This window comes from Bombina bombina, chromosome 2 (genome assembly GCF_027579735.1).
Source record: "Bombina bombina isolate aBomBom1 chromosome 2, aBomBom1.pri, whole genome shotgun sequence".
NCBI lineage: Eukaryota > Metazoa > Chordata > Amphibia > Anura > Bombinatoridae > Bombina > Bombina bombina.
The window spans coordinates 1,386,558,152-1,386,583,804 of record NC_069500.1 but is presented as its reverse complement, the minus strand read 5'-3'; the positions used below and the strand labels follow the sequence as shown (position 1 = coordinate 1,386,583,804).

The window sequence follows — 25,653 nt, the reverse complement described above, 5'->3', positions numbered from 1 at the left end:
TGATTCAGATAGAGCATGCAATTTTAAGAACATTTCTAATTTACTCCCATTAATTTTTCTACGTTCTCTTGGTATCTTTATTTGAAAAAGCTGGAATGTAAAGCTTATGAGCTGGCTCATCTTTGGTTCATCACCTGAGTACTGCTTGCTTATTGGTAGCTAAATGCAGCCACCAATCAGCAAGCGCTAACCAGGCGCTGAACCAAAGATGGGCTGTCTCTAAGCTTACATTCCTGCTTTTTCAAATAAATATACCAAAAGAACGAAGAAAAAATTGATAATAGGAGTAAATGATAAAGCTGCTTAAAATTGCATGCTCTATCTGAATCATGAAAGAAAAAATGTGGGTTCAGTGTCCCTTTAACTGTCCTCAGTAAAGGAAGTGAGAGAAACATTCACAAGGGGTGTGTCTTAGAACTACAAAACAATCCATATTTTTATACCAAAATGACAGGTTATAAATTATTTTAAATCTATTGTAGTGAATAATGTCTAGTGCATAAACAACAAGAATGCAGTTTTTTGGGACCCTTTAAAAGTACAAAATACAAATGCTGTAAGATGTTAGAGCATGTTTTTAATGCACTATTGCTTGTATATAACTGTATTTTAAGTGGTTAAACCCATAATTAAAGTTAGCTCCAGAGCAGCAATGCACTACTGGGAACCAATGACAAGAGGCATATGTGCGTAGCTGGCAACCAGTGGTTAGCATACTTATAACTAAGTTAATTTGAAAGTAGTAAATTGTCCTTTAAAATTGTTTGCTCTGTCTGATCCATGAACAGTTAAGTTTGACTTTTATGTCCCTTCAATTTCTCTAGCACAAACTTGTGAACACTAAATACATTTTTATAAGCATAGTATTGAGGTTATTCCCTGCCTCCCTCTAGTCATGGATGTCCCCATGTTAAAATCTAGTTTTCTTTCCTAACGTATGGAGAGTCCATGACATCATTCAATTACTAGTGGGGATATCACTCCTGGCCAGCAGGAGGAGGCAAAGGGCACCACAGCAAAGCTGTTAAAGGGACACTAAACCCAATTTTTTTTCTTTCATGATTCAGATAGAGCATGCAATTTTAAGCAACTTTCTAATTTACTCCTATTATCAATTTTTCTTCGTTCTCTTGCTATCTTTATTTGAAAAAGAAAGTCCAGAACCTTGGACAGCACTTGTTGATTGGTGGATGAATGTATCCACCAATCAGCAAGAACAACCCAGGTTGTTCACCAAAATGGGCCGGCATCTAAACTTGCATTCTTGCTTTTCAAATAAAGATACAAAGAGAATGAAGAACATTTGCTAAAAGGAGTAAATTAGAAAGTTGCTTAAAATTGCATGATCTATCTGAATCACAAAAGAAAAAAATTGGGTTCAGTGTCCCTTTAAGTGTCACTCCCCTACCCATAATCCCCAGTCATTTTCTTTGCCTCTGTCAATGGAGGAGGTGAAGTTTGGTGTCTGAAGAAATTAATTCCTTTCTTTCATGTAATTAGCAAGAGTCCATGAGCTAGTGACGTATGGGATATACATTCCTACCAGGAGGGACAAAGTTTCCCAAACCTCAAAATGCCTATAAATACACTCCTCACCACACCCACAAACCAGTTTTACAAACTTTGCCTCCCGTGGAGGTGGTGAAGTAAGTTTGTGCTAGATTCTACGTTGATATGCGCTCCGCAGCAGGTTGGAGCCCGGTTTTCCTCTCAGCGTGCAGTGAATGTCAGAGGGATGTGAAGAGAGTATTGCCTATTTGAATTCAATGATCTCCTTCTACGGGGTCTATTTCGTAGGTTCTCTGTTATCGGTCGTAGAGATTCATCTCTTACCTCCCTTTTCAGATCGACGATATACTCTTATATATACCATTACCTCTACTGATTCTTGTTTCAGTACTGGTTTGGCTTTCTACTACATGTAGATGAGTGTCCTGGGGTAAGTAAGTCTTATTTTTGTGACACTCTAAGCTATGGTTGGGCACTTTATATAAAGTTCTAAATATTTGTGTTTAAACATTTATTTGCCTTGATTCAGGATGTTCAATATTCCTTATTTCAGACAGTCAGTTTCATTATTTGGGATAATGCATTTGAATAATCAATTTTTTTCTTACCTTAAAATTTGACTTTTTTCCCTGTGGGCTGTTAGGCTCGCGGGGGCTGAAAATGCTTCTTTTTATTGCGTCATTCTTGGTGCGGACTTTTTTGGCGCAAAAAAATTTCTTTCTTGTTTCCGGCGTCATACTTGTCACCGGAAGTTGCGTCATTTTTGACGTTTTTGCGCCAAAAGTGTTGGCGTTACCGGATGTGGCGTCATTTTTGGCGCTAAAAGCATTTAGGCGCCAAATAATGTGGGCGTCTTTTTTGGCGCTAAAAAATATGGGCGTCATTATTGTCTCCACATTATTTAAGTCTCATTGTTTATTTGCTTCTGGTTGCTAGAAGCTTGTTCACTGGCATTTTTTCCCATTCCTGAAACTGTAATTTAAGGAATTTGATCAATTTTGCTTTATATGTTGTTTTTTCTATTACATATTGCAAGATGTCTCAGATTGACCCTGAATCAGAAGATACTTCTGGAAAATCGCTGCCTGATGCTGGATCTACCAAAGTTAAGTGTATTTGCTGTAAACTTGTGGTATCTGTTCCTCCAGCTGTTGTTTGTAATGAATGTCATGACAAACTTGTTAATGCAGATAATATTTCCTTTAGTAATGTTACATTACCTGTTGCAGTTCCATCAACATCTAATACTCAGAGTGTTCCTGTTAACATAAAAGATTTTGTTTCTAAATCCATTAAGAAGGCTATGTCTGTTATTCCTCCTTCTAGTAAACGTAAAAGGTCTTTTAAAACTTCTCATTTTTCAGATGAATTTTTAAATGAACATCATCATTCTGATTCTGATAATGATTCCTCTGGTTCAGAGGATTCTGTTTCAGAGGTTGATGCTGATAAATCTTCATATTTATTCAAAATGGAATTTATTGGTTCTTTACTTAAAGAAGTCTTAATTGCATTAGAAATAGAGGAATCTGGTCCTCTTGATACTAAATCTAAACGTTTAAATAAGGTTTTTAAATCTGTAGTTATTCCAGAAGTTTTTCCTGTCCCTGATGCTATTTCTGAAGTAATTTCCAGGGAATGGAATAATTTGGGTAATTAATTTACTCCTTCTAAACGTTTTAAGCAATTATATCCTGTGCCATCTGACAGATTAGAGTTTTGGGACAAAATCCCTAAGGTTGATGGGGCTATCTCTACTCTTGCTAAACGTACTACTATTCCTACGGCAGATAGTACTTCCTTTAAGGATCCTTTAGATAGGAAAATTGAATCCTTTCTAAGAAAAGCTTACTTATGTTCAGGTAATCTTCTTAGACCTGCTATATCTTTAGCGGATGTTGCTGCAGCTTCAACTTTTTGGTTGGATGCTTTAGCGCAACAAGTAACAGATCATAATTCTCATAGCATTGTTAATCTTCTTCAACATGCTAATAATTGTATTTGTGATGCCATCTTTGATATCATTAGGGTTGATGTCAGGTATATGTCTCTAGCTATTTTAGCTAGAAGAGCTTTATGGCTTAAAACTTGGAATGCTGATATGTCTTCCAACTCAACTTTGCTTTCCCTTTCTTTCCAGGGTAATAAATTATTTGGTTCACAGTTGGATTCCATTATTTCAACTGTTACTGGGGGGGAAAGGAACTTTTTTACCACAGGATAAAAAATCTAAAGGTAAATTTAGGTCTACTAATCGTTTTCGTTCCTTTCGTCACAATAAGGAACAAAAGCCTGATCCTTCCCCTTCAGGAGCGGTATCAGTTTGGAAACCATCTCCAGTCTGGAATAAATCCAAGCCTTTTAGAAAGCCAAAGCCAGCTCCCAAGTCAACATGAAGGTGCGGCCCTCATTCCAGCCCAGCTGGTAGGGGGCAGATTACGATTTTTCAAAGGAATTTGGATCAATTTGATTCACAATCTTTGGATTCAGAACATTGTTTCACAAGGGTACAGAATAGGCTTCAAGATAAGGCCTGCAAGAAGATTTTTTTCTTTCCCGTGTCCCAGTAAATCCAGTGAAGGCTCAAGCATTTCTGAAATGTGTTTCAGATCTAGAGTTGGCTGGAGTAATTATGCCAGTTCCAGTTCTGGAACAGGGGCTGGGGTTTTACTCAAATCTCTTCATTGTACCAAAGAAGGAGAATTCCTTCAGACCAGTTCTGGATTTAAAAATATTGAATCATTATGTGAGGATACCAACTTTCAAAATGGTAACTATAAGGACTATTCTGCCTTTTGTTCAGCAAGGGCATTATATGTCCACAATAGATTTACAGGATGCATATCTGTATATTCCGATTCATCCAGATCACTATCAGTTTCTGAGATTCTCTTTCCTAGACAAGCATTACCAGTTTGTGGCTCTGCCGTTTGGCCTAGCAACAGCTCCAAGGATTTTTACAAAGGTTCTCGGTGCCCTTCTGTCTGTAATCAGAGAACAGAGTATTGTGGTATTTCCTTATTTGGACGATATCTTGGTACTTGCTCAGTCTTCTCATTTAGCAGAATCTCATACGAATCGACTTGTATTGTTTCTTCGAGAACATGGTTGGAGGATCAATTTACCAAAAAGTTCATTGATTCCTCAGACAAGGGTAACCTTTTTAGGTTTCCAGATAGATTCAGTGTCCATGACTCTGTCTCTGACAGACAAGAGACGTCTAAAATTGGTTTCAGCTTGTCGAAACCTTCAGTCTCAATCATTCCCTTCGGTAGCCTTATGCATGGAAATTCTAGGTCTTATGACTGCTGCATCGGACGCGATCCCCTTTGCTTGTTTTCACATGCAACCTCTTCAGCTTTGTATGTTGAACCAGTGGTGCAGGGATTATACAAAGATATCGCAATTAATATCTTTAAAACCAATTGTACGACACTCTGACGTGGTGGACAGACCACCATCGTTTAGTTCAGGGGGCTTCTTTTGTTCTTCCGACCTGGACTGTGATTTCAACAGATGCAAGTCTGACAGGTTGGGGAGCTGTTTGGGGGTCTCTGACAGCACAAGGGGTTTGGGAATATCAGGAGGTGAGATTACCAATCAACATTTTGGAACTCCGTGCAATTTTCAGAGCTCTTCAGTCATGGCCTCTTCTAAAGAGGGAGTCGTTCATTTGTTTTCAGACGGACAATGTCACAACCGTGGCATATGTCAATCATCAAGGAGGGACTCACAGTCCTCTGGCTATGAAAGAAGTATCTCGAATACTGGTATGGGGGCGGAATCCAGCTCCTGTCTAATTTCTGCGGTTCATATCCCAGGTATAGACAATTGGGAAGCGGATTATCTCAGTCGCCAAACGTTACATCCGGGCGAATGGTCTCTTCACCCAGAGGTATTTCTTCAGATTATTCATATGTGGGGACTTCCAGAAATAGATCTGATGGCTTCTCATCTAAACAAGAAACTTCCCAGGTATCTGTCCAGATCCAGGGATCCTCAGGCGGAGGCAGTGGATGCATTGTCACTTCCTTGGAAGTATCATCCTGCCTATATCTTTCCGCCTCTAGTTCTTCTTCCAAGAGTGATTTCCAAGATTCTAAAGGAGTGCTCGTTTGTTCTGCTGGTGGCTCTAGCATGGCCTCACAGGTTTTGGTATGCGGATCTTGTCCGGATGGCCACTTGCCAACCGTGGACTCTTCCATTAAGACCAGACCTTCTATCGCAAGGTCCTTTTTTCCATCAGGATCTCAAATCCTTAAATTTGAAGGTATGGAGATTGAACGCTTGATTCTCAGTCATAGAGGTTTCTCTGACTCTGTGATTAATACTATGTTACAGGCTCGTAAATCTGTATCTAGGAAGATATATTATCGAGTCTGGAAGATTTACATTTCTTGGTGTTTTTCTCATCATTTTTCTTGGCATTCTTTTAGAATTCCTAGAATTTTACAGTTTCTTCAGGATGGTTTGGATAAAGGTTTGTCTGCAAGTTCCTTGAAAGGACAAATCTCTGCTCTTTCTGTTCTTTTCCACAGAAAGATTGCTAGTCTTCCTGATATTCATTGTTTTGTACAAGCTTTGGTTCGTATAAAACCTGTTATTAAGTCAATTTCTCCTCCTTGGAGTTTGAATTTGGTTCTGGGGGCTCTTCAAGCTCCTCCGTTTGAACCTATGCATTCGCTGGACATTAAATTATTTTCTTGGAAAGTTTTGTTTCTTTTGGCCATCTCTTCTGCTAGAAGAGTTTCTGAATTATCTGCTCTTTCTTGTGAGTCTCCTTTTCTGATTTTTCATCAGGATAAGGCGGTGTTGCGAACTTCTTTTAAATTTTTACCTAAGGTTGTGAATTCTAACAACATTAGTAGAGAAATTGTGGTTCCTTCATTGTGTCCTAATCCTAAGAATTCTAAGGAAAGATCGTTGCATTCTTTGGATGTAGTTAGAGCTTTGAAATATTATGTTGAAGCTACTAAAAATTTCCGAAAGACTTCTAGTCTATTTGTTATCTTTTCCGGTTCCAGGAAAGGTCAGAAGGCCTCTGCCATTTCTTTGGCGTCTTGGTTAAAGTCTTTGATTCATCATGCTTATGTCGAGTCGGGTAAAACTCTGCCTCAAAGGATTACAGCTCATTCTACTAGGTCAGTTTCTACTTCCTGGGCGTTTAGGAATGAAGCTTCGGTTGATCAGATTTGCAAAGCAGCAACTTGGTCTTCTTTGCATACTTTTACTAAATTCTACCATTTTGATGTGTTTTCTTCTTCTGAAGCAGTTTTTGGTAGAAAAGTACTTCAGGCAGCTGTTTCAGTTTGATTCTTCTGCTTATAATTTCAGTTTTATAAGATTTAAATTTTGTTTTGGGTGTGGATTATTTTCAGCGGAATTGGCTGTCTTTATTTTATCCCTCCCTCTCTAGTGACTCTTGCGTGGAAGATCCACATCTTGGGTATTCATTATCCCATACGTCACTAGCTCATGGACTCTTGCTAATTGCATGAAAGAAAACATAATTTATGTAAGAACTTACCTGATAAATTAATTTCTTTCATATTAGCAAGAGTCCATGAGGCCCACCCTTTTTTGTGGTGGTTATGATTTTTTTGTATAAAGCACAATTATTCCAATTCCTTATTTTTTTTTATGCTTTCACACTTTTTTCTTATCACCCCACTTCTTGGCTATGCGTTAAACTGATTTGTGGGTGTGGTGAGGGGTGTATTTATAGGCATTTTGAGGTTTGGGAAACTTTGCCCCTCCTGGTAGGAATGTATATCCCATACGTCACTAGCTCATGGACTCTTGCTAATATGAAAGAAATGAATTTATCAGGTAAGTTCTTACATAAATTATGTTTTTTTGGGTACTTTTTCCTGCAAGCAAGGTTTTGGGTTTAGCTGAGTCCAGTAGAGTAGTGGTGGCTTTTAAGCAGTTAGGAAGTTGTGAGGTAGTCCTTGCTTTGTTTCCTAACACATTGCTGCCCATGGTACAGAAAGCCAGAGTTGGTTACTCTGTATGTGTCCTTTCACGCCTTGTGAACTGTCTTCCTGCAGGACAGCTAGACTGCAGGTAAGTGCTTTTGTCTTCTAGGTCTTGGAGACTTGCACTTCAGAAGAATATGTCATATGCAGTAGATGGGGACATTTTTAAAATCCTTTATGCAGGATTTTCTTTTGCAGTGGGCAGGCACATTATGTAGGTTGAGACTAGGGGTAATCTTTCCTTTATTGGAACGTTTTTCCTCTTTGGGCTAATTTTGTTGAAATACTTTATTAGTATGTGTGTGGCTTATGTTTTATACAGGGATTTATGTAAAAACTTAAAATTTGGCAGTTGGTTTTCTTTGTATGCTTAGCTAGAACAGGCTAACTGACAGACTGCTTGAGCGTTTGTGTAAATTAAGCTCTGGTGTTGTAATAACTAGTATTTATATAGCGCCTTTCTCCCAGTGGGACTCAAAGCACTTTTTCAGCGCTCGTTCTCGGAATTAACCAAATCGGCAGCTGAATAGTAATAGTTGTTGTTATTACCCAATTTAATGGTACTCATTTTATCGACCTCGGAAGGATAAAGGGCTGAGTCGGCCCTGCCAGAATTTTAACCTGTGACCTTGGATCTTTTAAATAGACTTTTTTGTAGTCAGGGCTTTTAATAACTGAGCTACCTCACCGGCTTGTAGGTAGAGGGCAACGTGCACATTTTACTTGGTGCGTAGTTTCCTCTCTCTGCCGGTCATTTGACACCTCTGCTGTTGGATATTCTCGGAGCGGAGCAGCGTCATTAAATTTCAGTCTCTTCAGTGTCAATCTACTATATGATTGTTTTAGAGACTTCTGGCAGCCAAATTGTGTATAAGTGTTACGGTAATGCACCTCAGCCTGTCTGAGGTGTAGGGGGCCTGATTGGTTGAAAGAATTTCTGCATAACTTTAAGCGGCTGTGGTATTAAAAATTCTTAAAGTGATAGTGTATTTAAAACATTCTACAATTTGGGGAATTTTTTATTTTGGAAATGGACCAAGACTGTGTCCTTTGACAAATGCTTGTTATGCCTTGAGGCACAAATTGTTTTGCCTATGCAATTCTGTGCTGCATGCTTAGCTAGAACACTTCAATTTAAGGATAAATTGTTGCCCTCTGAGCCCAATGTCTCTCAGGATGATGCTGTTCAGGCAGTGTCACAGCTTTCTCCTCAAACGTCCCAAGCCTCTATGGTGTCACATACAGTGCCCTGCAGTTCCTCTCAGCCTCCTGGAGGAGTTTATTTGCCTGCAGATTTTGCTGCTCAGGTATCTTATGCGGTATTTGCAGCATTATCTGCTTTTCCTATGCAGGGAAAATGCAAGAGGAAAATTACACATTCAGATAGTAAGGTTTCTGTTCCACCTACTGCTACGCAGGTTGCCCTCCCTCATAAGTCTGATGAGGAGGATACGTCGGTAGCCTCTGAGGGTGAAATATCAGATTTGGACAGTATTATTCCTTCATCTGATACTGAAGAAGTAAACTGCAGATTTAAGCTTGAACACCTTTGTGTACTGTTAAAGGAGGTATTGGCTACTTTGGACGACTAGGATACTTCTGTTGTCAACCCTAAGAAGTCTAGTAAACTTAATACATACTATGATGTTCCTTCCTCTGTGGAAGTTTTTCCTGTCCCAGACCGTGTGACGGAGATTATTTCACAGGAATGGGAGAAGCCATGGATTCCTTTCTCCCTGTCTCCTGTATGTAAAAAGATGTTTCCTGTTGCTGACTCCATTAAATATTCTTGGCGCACGGTGCCTAAAGTAGAAGGGGCTATTTCTACTCTGGCTAAGAGAACTATGATCCCTATAGAGGATAGCTGCTCCTTTAAAGATCCCATGGACAAAAATATGGAAACTTATTTAAAGAAGATGTATGTTCATCAAGGTCTTCAATGGCAACCTGCAGTTTGTATTGCCACAGTAGCAAGTGCGGCATCTTATTGGTGCAACGCCTTGTCTGAATCAATTTTAGTAGAGACTCCTTTTGGAGGAGATACACAATAGGATTAAGGCTCTCAAACTAGCCAATTTCTTTATTTCTGATGCTAACATGCAAGTTATTAGACTTGGAGCCAAGATGTCTGACTTCTCTGTCCTAGCCCGTAGGGCATTGTGGCTAAACTCTTGGTCAGCTGATGTTACCTCTAAGTCCAAGCTTCTGGCGCTTCCTTATAAGGGTAAGACCTTGTTCGGACCTGGTCTGGCAGAAATAATTTCTGATTTTATGGGTGGAAAAGGGTGTTTTCTACCACAAGTCAAGAACAACAGACTCAAATGACGTCAAAGTAATTTTCGTTCCTTTCATAACTTCAAAGGTCAAAAGTCTTCATCTCCATCTTCCAAACAGGAGCAGTCCAAGGTTTCTTGCAAGTCCAATCAGTCTTGGAATAAGGGGAAGCAATCAAAGAAACCCTCAGCTGAGTCTAAGTCAGCATGAAGGGTCGGCCCCCGGTCCGGGATCGGATCAAGTGGGGGGCAGACGTTCCCTGTTTAGTCAAGCGTGGAGACGGGATGTCCCAGATTTTGGGGCTGTTGACATAGTATCTTAGGGTTACAAAATAGAATTCAAAACTTTCCCTCCCAGGGGCAGATTCCACCTCTCAAGATTATCTGCAGACCAGGTAAAAAGAGAGGCATTCTTGAACTGCGTTCAAGACCTTTCCTCCCTGTGAGTGATTGTTCCAGTAAGGGAACAGGGTCTATGATTCTATTCAAATCTGTTTGTGGTTCCCAAAAAAGAGGGAACTTTTCAAAACATTCTAGACCTAAAGTGCCTCAACAAGTTTCTCAGGGTACCGTTCTTCAAAACGGAAACCATTCGTTCCATTCTTCCTTTAGTCCAAGAGGGTCAGACGACCATAGACCTGAAGGACGCGTATCTTCATGTTCCCATCCACAGGGATCATCACAAATTCCTGAGATTCACATTTCTAGACAAACGGTTTCAGTTTGTGGCTCTTCCGTTTGGACTTGCCACAGCTCCCAGAATTTTCTCAAAAGTTCTGGGGGCTCTCTTGGCAGTGATCAGGTCTTGGGGAATTGCAGTGGACGGCATATTGGTTCAGGCGCCATCTTTTCAACAAGCAAACTCTCATACAGAGATCTTGTTGTCTTTTCTACATTCCCATAGTTGGAAAGTGAATTTGGAAGAGAGTTCCTTTGTTACAGCTACAAGGGTGGTTTTCTTAGGGACCATAGTAGATTCCCTATCTATGAAAATTTTTCTGACGGAGGTCAGAAAATCCAAAATTCTCTCCTCTTGCCTCTCTCTTCAGTCTACTGTTTGGCCATCAGTGGCTCAATGTATGGAGGTAATTGGTCTGATGGTCGCTTCCATGGACATCATTCCCTTTACTCGATTCCATTTGAGAGCTCTGCAATTATGCATGCTAAGACAATGGAACGAAGACCATTCGGATCTGTCTCAGAGGATAGATCTAGACCAGTTGACAAGTGACTCTCTCCCGTGATGGCTTTCTCAGGACCATCTGTCTCAGGGCACATGCTTCCGGAGACCTTCCTGGGTGATTGTGACCACTGACGCCAGCCTGCTAGGCTGGGGAGCAGTCTGGGACTCATTAAAGGCGCAGGGACTATGGACTGGGGAGTAGTCTGCTCTCCCTATAAACATCTTGGAGTTTAAAGCGATTTACAATGTTCTGATGGCTTGTCCTTAATTGTCTTTAACCTGGTTTACCAGGTTTCAGTCAGACAACATCACCTCAGTGACTTACATCAACCACTAGGGAGGAACTTGGAGTTCCTTAGCCATGAATGATGTGGCACGGATTATTCAGTGGGCAGAAGCTCACAATTGTTGTCTATCTGCCATCCACATTCCTGGAGTGGACAGCTGGGAAGCGGATTTCCTGAGCAGACAGATATTTCGTCCCGGAGTGGGCTCTCCATCCAAAGGTGTTCTCCAGGTTAACCCACAAATGGGGGGTGCTGGAGTTGGATCTGATGGCGTCTCGGCAGAACGCCAAGCTTCCAAGGTACAGTTCAAGGTCAAGAGATCCTCAGGCCACTCAGATAGAAGCTCTGGCGGTTCCTTGGGATTTTTGGTCTAGCATACCTGTCTCCTCCGTTGGTGCTCCTTCCACAAGTTATTGCTTGTATCAAACGAGAGAGCATCGGTAATACTAATAGCTCCTGCATGGCCTCTTTCATGCAGTAAGGCAGTTCTTCATACTAAATTGGGTTTTCATCCTAAAGTCGTTTCGTATAGAAATATTAATCAGGAAATTGTTGTTATTTCTCTCTGTCCCAATCCTTCTTCTCATAAAGAATGTCTGTTGCACAACTTGGATGTTGTGCATGCTCTAAAATTCTACTTACAGGCGACTAAGGATTTTCGCCAGTCTGCTGCCCTGTTTGTTTGTTTCTCAGGAAAGCATAAAGGTCAGAAGGCTACTTCTACTTCTCTTTCCCTCTGGTTGAGAAGTATGATTTGTTTTGCTTATGAGACTGCTGGACAGCAGCCTCCTGAGAGAATTACAGCTCAATCTACTAGGGCTGTCTCCTCTTCTTGGGCTTTTATAAATGAAGCTTCTGTGGAACAGATTTGCAAGGCTGCAACTTAGTCCTCTCTGCATACTTTTTCCAAATTTTTCAAATTTTATACTTTTGCCTCGGCTGAGGACTCTTTTGGGGAGAAAGGTTCTTTAAGCATTGGTGCCTTCTGTTTAGGTCTGCCTGTCTTGTTCTCCCTCCCTGTTCATTCTGTGTCCTCTAGCTTGGGTATTGGTTCCCACTAGTAATTGAATTTATTATCTAAGTTGCTTCATTCTTTAGATATCCTTTGTTGAATAAATAGCAATGCACATGGGTGAGCCAATCACACAAGGCATCTATGTGCAGCCACCAATCAGCAGCTACTGAGCCTAGATATCTAGATATGTTTTTCAGCAGAGGATATCAAGATAATGAAGCAAATTAGATAATAGAAATAAATTAGAAAGCTATTTAAACTTGCATGCTCTTTCTGAATTGTGAAAGAAAAAAATTGGGTTTCATGTCCCTTTAATGTACAATCTAGTTGTGTGCTTCACATTTGTGGGCGTTGTTAATAAAGGAGTGCATGATGGTAACACTCAGCATAGTAAATAAGGATGTTTCGAATAAAAAGCAGGAGAGCTACCTGTTATAAGTGCGAGAATGAAAATGTATAAAGATAAAAATGGCAACTGACCTAGATTTAGAATCAATGGGTTTATGAAACATTCCTTTAGCTGGGGAAACCTTTACTGTGTTTAGGTCGGTCAAGGAGCACCAGCTAATTATTACCTCTTGTAGAATTTATATGAGCTCATTGTCATTCTCTTTACAACCTGGCAGTTACCCTTTGGGAATGTTTTGTTATTTTTATGCACATCTCGCTGCTGTAGCTTTCTGTGGCACGGAGAAGCCCAACATATTAACTCCTATAGCTGCCAGAGAACGCTGCCCATGGGTTAAATTCCGTAACGTTTCTTTTCGGCATTTTTGAACATTTCATAAAACAGCCTCATAAAAATAAAGATGGGTTATTTTTTGCTGAATAAAACAAGGTAGGAATTCACATTATCAATAGACCTGGTTTATATGAATCTATCAGAAAACAAGAATTAACTTGATGCCCCTTTGTGTTCCGTGGAATTTGGTACAAAGAGCCAGCTGGCTAATCACTCGGGCAGGTAACTAACTTTTAGTTACTGAAATAAATCACAGGCTGAGACATGAAAACTGTCAAGACAATGAATGTAAATTGTACAGGTTTTGCAATAGAGGTCACTTTCTAATAATACGGGTGAAAGGGACATAAAATAAAAAAGTAAAACTTTCATGGATAGAACATGTCATTTTAAGAAACGTTGTTTTCTTGGTATTCTTTGTTACAAATCACGCCTTGGTGGGGTTAGGAACAGCAATACACTGCTGAGAGCTAGCTGATACATATATGCCCAGGAGCATAATTAAACCTTGTGGTGCCCAGGGCAAAGGGTGTTGTGGGGCCCTCCATTTAAACAGCTCCCTTTCTGATTGTTTGCCATTAGAAGTTGAGACAGCAGCTCTGTGGGGACATTTTATCACTGGAATATTCACTTAGCTGTTATTGGTCCCTTCGTGGTCGCCAAAATGTGGTTATCTATTAATTTTAAATATCTCTACTTTCTACTAAATATAATATACTAAATCTCTATGGTGAAACCACTAAAACCAACACAGATAAATTGTGAAAATAAACTATATGAGGATCCTCCATTATTTGTCAAACAGTTTATTTAGGAATCAATATATGTTAATAATAAGATAAATATTTACAGGTATATATATATCAATCTATTTTACAGATACAGTCCACATTTTAAGATACAGGGCAACTTTTCTAAACTAACCCCAATTGTGCTACACAGAATATTATCCCAGAAATACTTAGCCAGATTCTCTGTGTCCAACATCATCCATCTTTACAGCATGCCCAGGATACAAAAAAGAGGCAGAGGCTCTGGTGTTACAATATTTTATAACCCAATTCAAAAGGGAGTGGCTTATCAAATGCCACTCAAAAAGACCAATGGGAGTGTCTATAGTTCAGAGAGAAAGGTGTACCTGGGGAAGGGATCCCAATAACAGCTAAGTGAATATTCCAGTGATAAAATGTCACCACAAGCTCCATAGGTAAAAGAGGAGGTGCTTCTCTAACAATGTGAGTCAACCCTTCTCCATTGGTTAGTCTTTGACAGGAGTTATGCGCAGCCTTCCTGTACAATTGTGCAGTTAGGATTGTCTGTACAGCAACACTGTGGCAGCCATCTTGGAAATCCTGCTACTTTACTATTGTAAAGGCAAAGTCATGCATTTTCCTTAAAGGGATAGGAAAGTCAAAATTAAACTTGCAGGATTCAGATAGAGCATGCAATTTTAAGACTCTTTTACATTCACTTCTATTTTCAAATGTGCTTTGTTCTCTTGGTATTCCTTGTTGAAAAAGAATATGCACATATCATACACTAGTGGGAGCTAGTTGCTGATTCGTGCCTACACACATTTGTCTCTTGTGATTGGCTAACTAGATGTGTTCAGTTAGCTGCTAGTAGTGCAATGCTGCTCCTTCAGCAAAGGATGACAAGATATTGAAGCAAATTTGATAATAGAAGTAAATTTGAAAGTTGTTTAAAATTGTATGTTCTGTCCAAATAAAAAAAAAAATGTTGGATTTCCTTTCCCTTTAAACATTAAGCCTGGTTTTCAGGGGGGCGCACATAAAGCAAGGGGAGTAATGCTGCTACCGATTGCAGGGCCCCCCTAGATCTCAGGGCCCAGTCTCAGTCAAAACCTCTTAGACCCCTGTATTTATACCCCTGCATATGCCTCTTGTTATTAGCTCACAGGATGTGCTCAGCTAGCTCCCAGTAGGACACTGCTGGTATGGAGCTGGCTAAACATGTAGTTAAAAGCAAACAATTGTGCAATATTGAACTGTTCTAACACATTAAAACCTTTTCTTTAGGCACTTTTATGTCACTTTAAATATATCATAGTGAATTACAGTATTACACCTCTGTGCAATATCACGTGTCAAATGATTCAATATTGTATCACCTTACAGTAACTGCATTACTTCTAAGTAGAACAGAAGGGTATTTGCTCATATGTAAAATTAAAAACTAACGGTTTCGATTTACTATGGTAAAAATACCGGCCCCATAGTAAGAACTCAATGCAACAAAAGTGAATACACCTGTGGTCGTTGACACACAAGTTATATCATTGAGTACAGCTGTGATTTCCAATTAGTCTACTTGCATGAACATTGTTTATAAAATGACCTGTGAACACCAGAACTTTCTCAAATTTGGACCTATGGGCTGTGTCTATCTGCATGTCTGCATCATGGACCCATATAGAAAGAATTGCCAGAGGAATTAAAAAATCTGTGAGACTTGGATGGAAGAGTATACAGGAAGATCGGTGACAACTAAAAATCAGCCGAAACTCAGTTGCAGCAGTAATCAGGAGATAAAGATCGAGCCATAGTACAACTAATCAGAGCCGAAGTGGCCGTCCTCCTATAATGACACCATGGACAGTGCGCTACTTGCACTCTAGCTCTGAAAACAGATGGGCAAGTGCTTCAGAATTGACTCAGGGGTTATCAATAGAAATCGGAGCTTCTGTGACAGCTCAGACAGTGCAGAGGACATTGCATGACATCAACCGCTATGGACTATCCAAGAAAAAAAATATTGGTGTGAACCTGGCCAGGAGTACCACAGTGAATGCATAGCCCAACAGTAAAGCACAGAGGTGGGGATGTGATGATATGGGGCTGCATGAGTGTAAAAGGTGTTAAGGAGATGATATTTATAGATGGCACCATGAATCCCTGTGGATATACCAAATACTGGCTGACAAGATGACTCCCAGGGGCCGGTTTATCAAGCTCCGTATGGAGCTTGATGCCCTTTGTTTCCAGAGAGCCTTCCATAACCGCTGCTCCATAACTTGTCTGCCTGCTCTGAGGCCGCAGACAGAAATCAACCCGCTCGAATACGATGGGGTTGATTGACACCCCCTGCTAGCGGCCGATTGGCCCCAACTCTGCAGGGGGCGGCATTGCACCAGCAGTTCACAAGAACTGCTGGTGCAATGATAAATGCAGACAGCGTGTGCTGTCGGTATTTATCGATATGCGGCGGACGTGATATGCTACATCGTATCATGTCCGCTCGCACATTAATAAATATACCCCGTAGTCTCTAGAGGTTAGGTAGAAGAGGAATATTACAGCATGATAATGATCAAAAGCTTACTGCCATAATCACAATAGAGTTCCTAAAGAAGAAAAAAGGTAAAACTATAACCTGGTCAACTGTGTCACCTGACTTGTATCCAATAGAACAACTTTGGGGTGTTTTAAAGAGAAATATAAAGGAACACAACCCCTCCAACAAAGAGCAGCTGAACAAATTGTCTCTGAAGAATGGCCGAAAATCTCTCCAGAAAATGTGTGCAACACTGGTATCCTCCATGCCAAGGAGGACTGAGTCTGATATAAATAATAAAGGTGAACATACAAAGTATTGAAAAATAATGTATTTGAGTCTCAGTAATGGAAGGTGTACTGACCTTTGTTGCATTATCTAGTTGGTCAGAATCCTACGTCGTCTTGTCTTTTACAAACTGCTGATGTCAGTCTAATTTCCTTGACATAAAAAGGATTATTGGGCATTATTGCATATATAGATATTATCTACAAGTACTTTTATTTCCTGGTGGCCAGGTGTGCGGCGGTGCTGTTGTCGCGTCATTGGCCTGCGTGGTGTTGGATGTCCTGCTTCTCCCCCTTTTCAATTGTGTTTACAATAATATTTGGTGCTTATTAGATTTCTTTTTCTTTAGCTAGAAAGATACTAGCTCATTAAGTTTTACCTGTAATACTGTAACATTCTATCTTATGTTGGGTTCCTGCAGAGATTGTAATTTTAAATGTTATCTTCATAGTTGGTAAATTGGCATTTTCCATCCCTATGAGTATTATTTCTTATTATGAGTATTATTTCTTAATAAATTTATATTCTTGTTACTCTTTGTATTTTGTTTTGTATTTGTATCTTCCTTATATCACAATTTCAATAAAAATATAATAATAAAAATGATTAATTAAAGATGGACCCTGTTTAGAAGTCTGTTTTATCTTGAAACCTGGCTTCCTAGTGACCCCTAGTGGCATTTCCTGCATTATGTTCGTGATGATCTGTTTCTAACCTGGAATTACCTTCTAATAACTCTAGTATTGCTTCTTATAGATGTTAATAATACCAACAAGAAAAGAGAAAAGAAGCGCCAGGCACACACTTATTAATGCTAAATAGCAGTGCAAATTGTACATATAGTTGAGATCAAATAAAAAATAAAACTTAAAGGGACAGTCAACACCAGAATTTTTGTTGTTTTAAAAGATAGATAATCCCTTTATTACCCATTCCCCAGTTTTGCATAACCAACACAGTTATATTAATACACTTTTTACCTCTGTGATTAACTTGTATCTTAGCATCATCTGACAGCCCCCTGATCACATGACATTTTATTTATTATCATTTTAGCGAATTAGCGCAGTGTCTGCATCAATCCCCGGGCGTGATCACAATGTTATCTATATGGTTTACATGAACTAGCTCTCCCCTGTTGTGAAAAGCAAATAAAAAAGCGTGTGATAAGAGTCGGACTTCAAGGGCTTAGAAATTATCATATGAGCCTTCCTAGGTTTAGATTTCAACTAAGAATACCAAGAGAACAAAACAAAATTGGTGATAAAAATACATTGGAAAGTTGTTTAAAATTACATGCCCTATTTGAAACATGAAAGTTTTTTTTGGACTTGACTGTCCCTTTAACCTTTAAATCACCCAGATTCTAAAAATGGGTAAACAAATACCCTCATTATAGTACAAAAAACAAATCAGGACTGCTGAGGTGTCTGAGAATATCAATGAATATTCCATACAAGTGGATCAACTTACAAACGTTACTAACTCACTAGTCCCCTTCTTTTTTACTCGCAGAGTGTGCTACAATTGGCTCTCAGCTGTAGTCAGTTACCCCGTTGAAGGGGACTAGTGAGTTAGTAACAATTGTAAGTTGATCCACTTGTATGGAATATTCATTGATATTCTCAGACACCTCAGCAGTCCTGATTTTTTTTTTTGTACTATAAACGTTTTAAATGTTTTTAATGAGGGTTTTTGTTTACCCATTTTTAGAATCTGGGTGATTTAAAGGTTAAGTTTTATTTTTTCTCTTGTTATTTTGCAGTCATATTCCACTTGCATTATTTCATTTTAAGTTTTCAGATTTTCAGGACAGTGTAGGTTTAGTCTATGAGACAAGGAAATAACACACACAACTTTCCTCATACACACGTTTGTGACATTTTACTGTCTGTTTCCCATAGGATTGTGAGCGTGAGGGAGACTCGTCTGACATCGCTGGTAGCAAACATCCTGGTGGGCCTTTCCCTCTTCCTCCTGCCGTACCCTCTTCAGTGGATCCCCAAGCCTGTGCTGTACGGCCTCTTCCTGTATATTGCCCTGACCTCCATTGATGGGAGCCAGCTCTTTGAGAGGGTGGCCTTACTGTTGAAAGAGCAGGTACGTTACCTCACTTTATGCATCATGGAGCCTGCTGCGGAAATGCTCAGTGTCGATTTTTACATCCAATTTCCCCAGGATATTTATATAAATTTCTATGCGTTATTACAGCGATGCTAATTTATAGCACACATCAAAGGGCTATGCCAGAAATATCAGACGCCTCATTCACATGGTAGCATTTTACCTTCCTGCCCTGGGGATAATAATGATCAGTTTGTGACAATATAATAGTCGTTGCAATCCCAGTGAAAAGTGTTACATATGTTATGTTTCTGACTGTCAATTTAATATAGTTGTGCTCAGTTTCACACTTAATAATCATTTTTAAATTAAATATTAGATATTATTCCATCTTTGTTTAATGAGATCTGTACTATGTGCGTGTGTAATGAATTAAAGGGATATGAAACGGAAAAATATTTTGTGATTCAGACAGAACAAACCATTTTTAAAAATGTTTCCAATTTACGTCTATTGTCAAATGTGCTTCGCTCCCATGATATTCTGTGTTTAAGAGATACTTAGGTAGGCATCTGAAGCACCACATGGCTGGAAATAGTGCTGCAATCTAGTGCTCTTGCAAAACTGCTGCCATATAGTGATCCAGAAATAGGTTGGCTCCTAAGCATTGAACAAAGAAAATTTGATAATACAAGTAAATTGGAAAGTTGTGTAAAATTGCATGCTCTGAGTCATGAAAAAAAAATTGGGTTTCATAACAACTTTTACATAATTACAACAACCGTGTCCATGCACTCCTTGTTAAATGGGGCCACAATGTAACCTAAACATTTAGTTTTCTATTGTAATCTGGCACATTACAGCAACAGTATACAATAATAATAGTGCTGCGTTTATTATCTTCCTTATTGTACCTATTTATTTCTGTAGCTTCAGTTTTTTTTTTTTTTTTTTTATTTTAACACTTTTTATTGAGGAAAAATAAAAAATAAATTTACAGGCGCAGAATCAGGTTACATTATCTGCAATAACATGTTTCACAATAATAGCACAAAAACCTAGACAGAGCATGCAAATAAGAATGAGATACAATGCAAAAATACCGCCTGCATGGTAAAGTGTAAAATAAATTAAAATCCTCAGTTTTCTACCTCCTTGACATAAATGAGGCCGCTATTGGACCTCTGACGTGTAAATTATAAAGGGTAGCAGGAGGGTAACATTAATATCAGGCCTCTTTTGGACCTTTAATGTGCTAATAACATCAATTATAGGAGTAGTATATAGTTCTAATTTGTAAAGTATGCCTGAAAAAGACACATCTTATAAACACACAAAAATAATTATCCACTAAGAGAAGCAGAGCGCAAGAGGGACATAATAATGGTCTGCTATAAACTACACTACAATAATATGGTATAAGTCAGCCCAGGTTATTGGCGGAGAAATATACAGACATTGACATATGAGAAGAGGGATCTCTTTAACTCAGGGCAATCTTTATAAATATGTTTTGGGTGCTATGGCATTTAACTTGAGATGCTCAGGAGCATGGAGTTTAATAAGTAGTCTGATTATAGGCAAATAGGAATGGGATATACTATAACTTTTCTTTACCATGCTTTGGCAACCTAGCCCTACACCTTTGGCTGCATAGCTATCTTATAAACAGAGGTCTGTTGAATAAAAATAATTATGTGCCATTACTTACATTAGGGCAAGTGAAGTAAACCCCCTTAATAAACTTCCTCACACCTTATCATCGTAATATAGGGTTGGCCCTCAGTTAAGCTGGGCAAGATAGTGAAATGTTGTTATAATTGGTAAAAGTCAGTTAGTGTTCCTATATTTTAGCAGAGATAGTACAAACAAGTAAAATGACTCAGTAACTACATAAAAGGTGGCTGTCAAAATCAGATATATCTACCATGCTAGCCTGCAATTCTGAAAGGAAGGGGAAAAAGGGCGCACAACAAATGTATCTGACAACTTCCATTTTATACTAATACCTATTAAACATGGAACCATACATTCCAAACTAGATTCTAAACCATGATAGGGGTGTTATATAATGACCTAGGCATGTGAAGATAAGGGCAATCCAATTAAATTATAGATATGCAGACCCCATATACATTATAAGAACAAAACAGAAAAATAATTGGCATATCAAAATCTAGTCCACGGAATATCAGGCTCAGGGTAACGACCTTAGGGTAAAAGTTATTCTAGCCAGGGAGAAGCAATAGTTACCCAGATGGCCATAGTGTTTCTGTACCTTAAATAGTTTTAACTTGAGCTGTGCCTTTCTGGTTATATGTCTTCAAGAGTAGAACTCGCTACCCCATCAGTGCACTCATGTTCTAACTCAGGGCAAGTGGTTAATTCCCTCGATATCTGTGGGAAATAGCTCGATCCTACAGTACCTACAGGAACCGGCTTCGTCTGCAGCGGGCCTCTGGCTTATCCCACTCCTAATCTGGGGAGTCGGTTGTGATGAGCTAAATTGGACTTCTCCTTGCAGTAATATGCGTAGTGTGAAGGCTCCAAGAAGTACCCCAGCCCTTTAGGGTTATTCACACATTGGTCGGCATGCTCAATAAAAAGTTGTAGTTCCCATGTGGTAGAGGTCTTAGCGCTGTTAAAAGGCCGGAGTGAGTATTCCATCCGTCCTGCCTTTGTCTCTGGGGAATATATCAGCGTCGCATCCCTGGTGTAATCCCTTTTATAAAGCTTGAGCATGAGCTCCAAAGCGTAGTTATTAGCAGATGTGGCAGCCTTTTCCCTTATCTCCGAGTCCAGAGAAGCCTCCTCCGTTAGTGCGGACAGTTCTGGAGATCCCTCAGATTTAGCCGATATTGTCTCAGCGCCTAGAATGGTATCTGGCAGCGGAGTGAGCAATGCTTCTACATCTCTGATGAAACCGTTGAACTGCTCCACCATAGTGAGTCTTAACTCTTCCAAAATCAGTTCAACATTTTTCGCCATGCTGGAAATTAACATTAGCGGAGGCTTTGTGACACAATATCCCAGGTTGCTTCTGCCTTTGTGCAATTTAGTAATTGTTACACACCTTTTTTCAGGATTATCAAATATTTTAACTTTCCTTAAGTTTTCTTACTTCAGTGCTAATGACTGGATGTTCTGAATTATTCAGAGTACTGGGGGGGTAGATATGGCTCCAGACCGTGATCAGGCCTCCACTGCGCACCACATCTATATCAGGCTGCAAGGCTGAGAACTAGTAGAAAAATAGTGTAAATCAGCTCCACAAGTATTCACCTACAATGAGTCCTTAGAAAAATCCTGAATTTGCGGCAAAAAGAGAGACAAACAGTGGTTTTATCTCCCCTTGCTATCAGCCAAAACTATAAAGCAGCCATCTTGGCCGATGGTTAGACACGCCCCCTATTTCTGTAGCTTCATGTCTTACAAATTCCTATTCATTGCTATATTCACTAAGGATACTTTCAGCCACAGGCATTAATCACCGAGGGATTGTTACTCTAGTACTTCGGTTATAACTGTCCCTATCTGGCCTCAGCAGAGGAAACAAGATATGTGAACAGCCTTTTAAATCCAAGGAAGCCCAGGTTACAACATTACTTATTGCAAACTAAAACTTTACATTTATTTATTCAATGGTTACACACTGAACTAATTGTATTTGTTTTTTGTTTTTTTAAATCTACTTATTACTGTGAGGCTAAATATTGCTTTCAGTACATCATTATGCTTATGATTTATTAACACACAATCACCTAGATTAAGAGTTTTGAGCGCTATAGAGAAATTAACGAACGCACCAAAAGTTACGTTATTTAATTTCCTATAGCGCTGCTATTACAAGTTTTCAAACATACACCTTTTGTGTGCGATATGGTTGCGTTGAGCTCCATACCGCACACAATCAGTGGGCTGCTGAGACATGCTTGCTTGTGCACAATTTCCCCATAGATATCAATGGGGAGAGCCGGCCAAAAAAAACAAAAAAAAACCTAACACCTGCGATCGCGGAAACGAAAGTTCCGTAATGCAGCCCCATTGATGTCTATGGGGAAATAAAAATACAGTTTAAACCTAACACTCTAACTTAAACCCTACGTCTAAACACCCCTAATCTGCTGCCCCCAACATCGCTGACGCCTGCCTACAGTTATTAACCACTAATCTGCCGCTCCCGATATCGCCACTACCTAAATAAAAATGATTAACCCCTAATCTGCCGCTCCCGATATCGCCGCCACTATACTACATTTATTAACCCCTAAACCGCCAGCCCCCCACATCGCCCGCCAGCCCCCCACATCGCAACAAGCTAAATTAAACTATATTAACCCCTAACCCTAACACCCCCTAACATTAACATAATAAACATATAGTGAAATTAAATTTACACTTATTAACTAAATAAACCTATTGACCCCTATACCGCCAGCCCCCCCCACATCGCAACAAGCTAAATTAAACTATATAAACTCCTAACCCCCCCTAACTTTAACATAATTAAATTAGATCTAAATTAAATATACAATTATTAACTAAATAATACCTAGTTAAAACTAAATGCAAACTTACCTGTGAAATAAAACCTAAGATCGCTATAATATAACTAATAGTTATATTGTAGCTAGATTAGGTTTTATTTTTATTTCACAGGTAAGTTTGTATTTATTTTAGCTAGGTAGACTAGTTAATACATAGTTATTAACTATTTACTAACTACCTAATTAAAATAAATGCAAATTTTCCTGTGAAATAAAACCTAACCTGCCTTACACTAAAACCTACCATTACCAAAAATAAAAAAAAAACTAACAATACAAAAAAAACTCGAAATTATCCAAAAAAAATAAAGATTAATCCTATTCTAATACCCTTTAAAAAAAAAAAAAAAAAAAAACACCCCAAAATAAAAAACGCTACTCTAGAATAAACTACCAAGGGCCCTTAAAAGGGCCTTTTGGGGGGCACTTAAAGAGGGCCTTTTGTAGGGCATTGCCCTGAGATAAACAGCTCTTTTGCTCCAAAAAGAATACAAACACCCCTTAACACTATTACAAACCCCCACCCTCCAAACTACCAAGGGCCCTTAAAAGGGCCTTTTGGGGGGCTCTTAAAAGGGCCTTTTGTAGGGCATTGCCCTGAGATAAACAGCTCTTTTACTAAAAAAAAACACCCCATTTAATTTGTTTGTTATTTTTCGTAATTTAGTGTTTGTTTTTGTAATTCAGTTAGTTTTGGTTTTTTTTTATTAGATACTTTTTGTAATTTTTAGAGTAGTGTTAGGATTTTTTTTATTGGTAGTTTGGTTTTATGTAATTGGTAGTTAGTTTAATTTTAGTTTAATAATTATAATAGTTTGTTAAAAAATATTTTAATTTAATTTAAGATTGGGAAATTGTAATTTTAATATAAAGTTAGGTGGGCGTTAGGATTAGGGGTTACTAGTTTAAATTGTTTATTTTATTGTGGGGGGCTTTCGGTTTAGGGGTTAATAGTTTATTTTAGTATATTTCGTTGTGGGGGGGGGGGCTTGTGGTTTAGGGGTTAATAGGTTTATTATAGCGGCGGTGTGGGCGGCCGGCAGATTAGGGGTTAATATTATTTAAATAGTGTTTTTGGTGCGGGAGGGCGGCTGTTTAGGGGTTAATAACTTTAGTATAGTGGTGACGATGTCGGGGAGCGGCGGAATAGGGGTTAATGCATTTTTTTAGTGGCGGCAATGTCGGGAGCAGCAGATTAGGGGTTAATAAATGTACTATAGTGTTTTCGATGCAGGAGGGCCTCGGTTTAGGGGTTAATAGGTAGTTTATGGGTGTTTAGTGTACTTTGTAACACTTTAGTTATGCGTTTTATGTTACAGCTTTGTAGCGTAAAACTCATAACTACTGACTTTAGATGTACGGAACTTGTCATTTTAGGGTGTAACACTCACTTTTTAGCCGTACCGCAAAACTCGTAATACCGGCGCTATGGGAATCCCATGAAAAAACTTAATTTTTACGTGTGCGGGACTGACGTTGCGGTACATCTATACCGACAAGACTTGTAATGCCTGTGGTGCTGTTTTAACGCTGAAAATACCATATTTTCAGGGTTAGAAGTCGCAACGCAAAACTCTCACAAGAGTTTCCTTCCTAGGAACTCTGATAGACTCAGTAGAAATGAAGATTTATCTGACAGAGGTCAAGTTGTCAAAACTTCTAACTTCCTGCCGTGCTCTTTATTCCACTTCCCATCCGTCAGTGGCTCAGTGTATGGAGGTAATCGGATTAATGGTAGCGGCAATGGACATAGTTCCGTTTGCCCGCCTACATCTCAGACCACTGCAACTTTGCATGCTCAATCAGTGGAATGGGGATTACACATATTTGTCCCCTCTTCTAAATCTGGATCAAGAGACCAGGGATTCTCTTCTCTGGTGGCTATCTTGGGTCCATCTGTCCAAGAGAATGAGTTTCCGCAGGCCAGAATGGACTATAGTAACGACAGATGCCAGCCTTCTGGGCTGGGGTGCAATCTGGAACTCCCTGAAGGCTCAGGGTTCGTGGACTCAGGAGGAGGCCCTCCTTCCGATAAACATTCTGGAACTAAGAGCGATATTCATTGCTCTTCAGGCTTGGCCTCAGCTAGCTGCGGTCAGGTTCATCAGATTTCAGTCGGACAACATCACGACTGTAGCCTATATCAACCATCAGGGGGGAACAAGGAGCCCCCTGGCAATGTTGGAGGTTTCAAAGATAATTCTATGGGCAGAGGTTCACTCTTGCCATCTCTCAGCTATCCATATCCCAGGAGTAGAGAACTGAGAGGCGGATTTTCTAAGTCGGCAGACTTTTCATCCGGGGGAGTGGGAGCTCCATCCGGAGGTATTTGCCCAGTTGATTCAACTATGGGGCAAACCAGAACTGGATCTCATGGAGTCTCGTCAGAACGCCAAGCTTCCTTGTTACGGGTCCGGGTCCAGGGATCCCAAGGCAGCGCTGATAGATGCTCTAGCAACGCCCTGGTCCTTCA

General features: G+C 39.5%; 1 protein-coding gene across 1 annotated transcript in view; it reads left to right on the top strand.

Annotated features, from left to right (window-relative positions):
- LOC128650395 (solute carrier family 4 member 11) overlaps positions 1-25,653 on the top strand; it is a 541,036-nt gene that overhangs the window by 497,936 nt on the left and 17,447 nt on the right. The window contains exon 20 of the mRNA XM_053704315.1: positions 18,474-18,669. Coding sequence (XP_053560290.1) covers positions 18,474-18,669 — 196 coding nt within the window. The remainder of the gene's footprint in view (positions 1-18,473; positions 18,670-25,653) is intronic.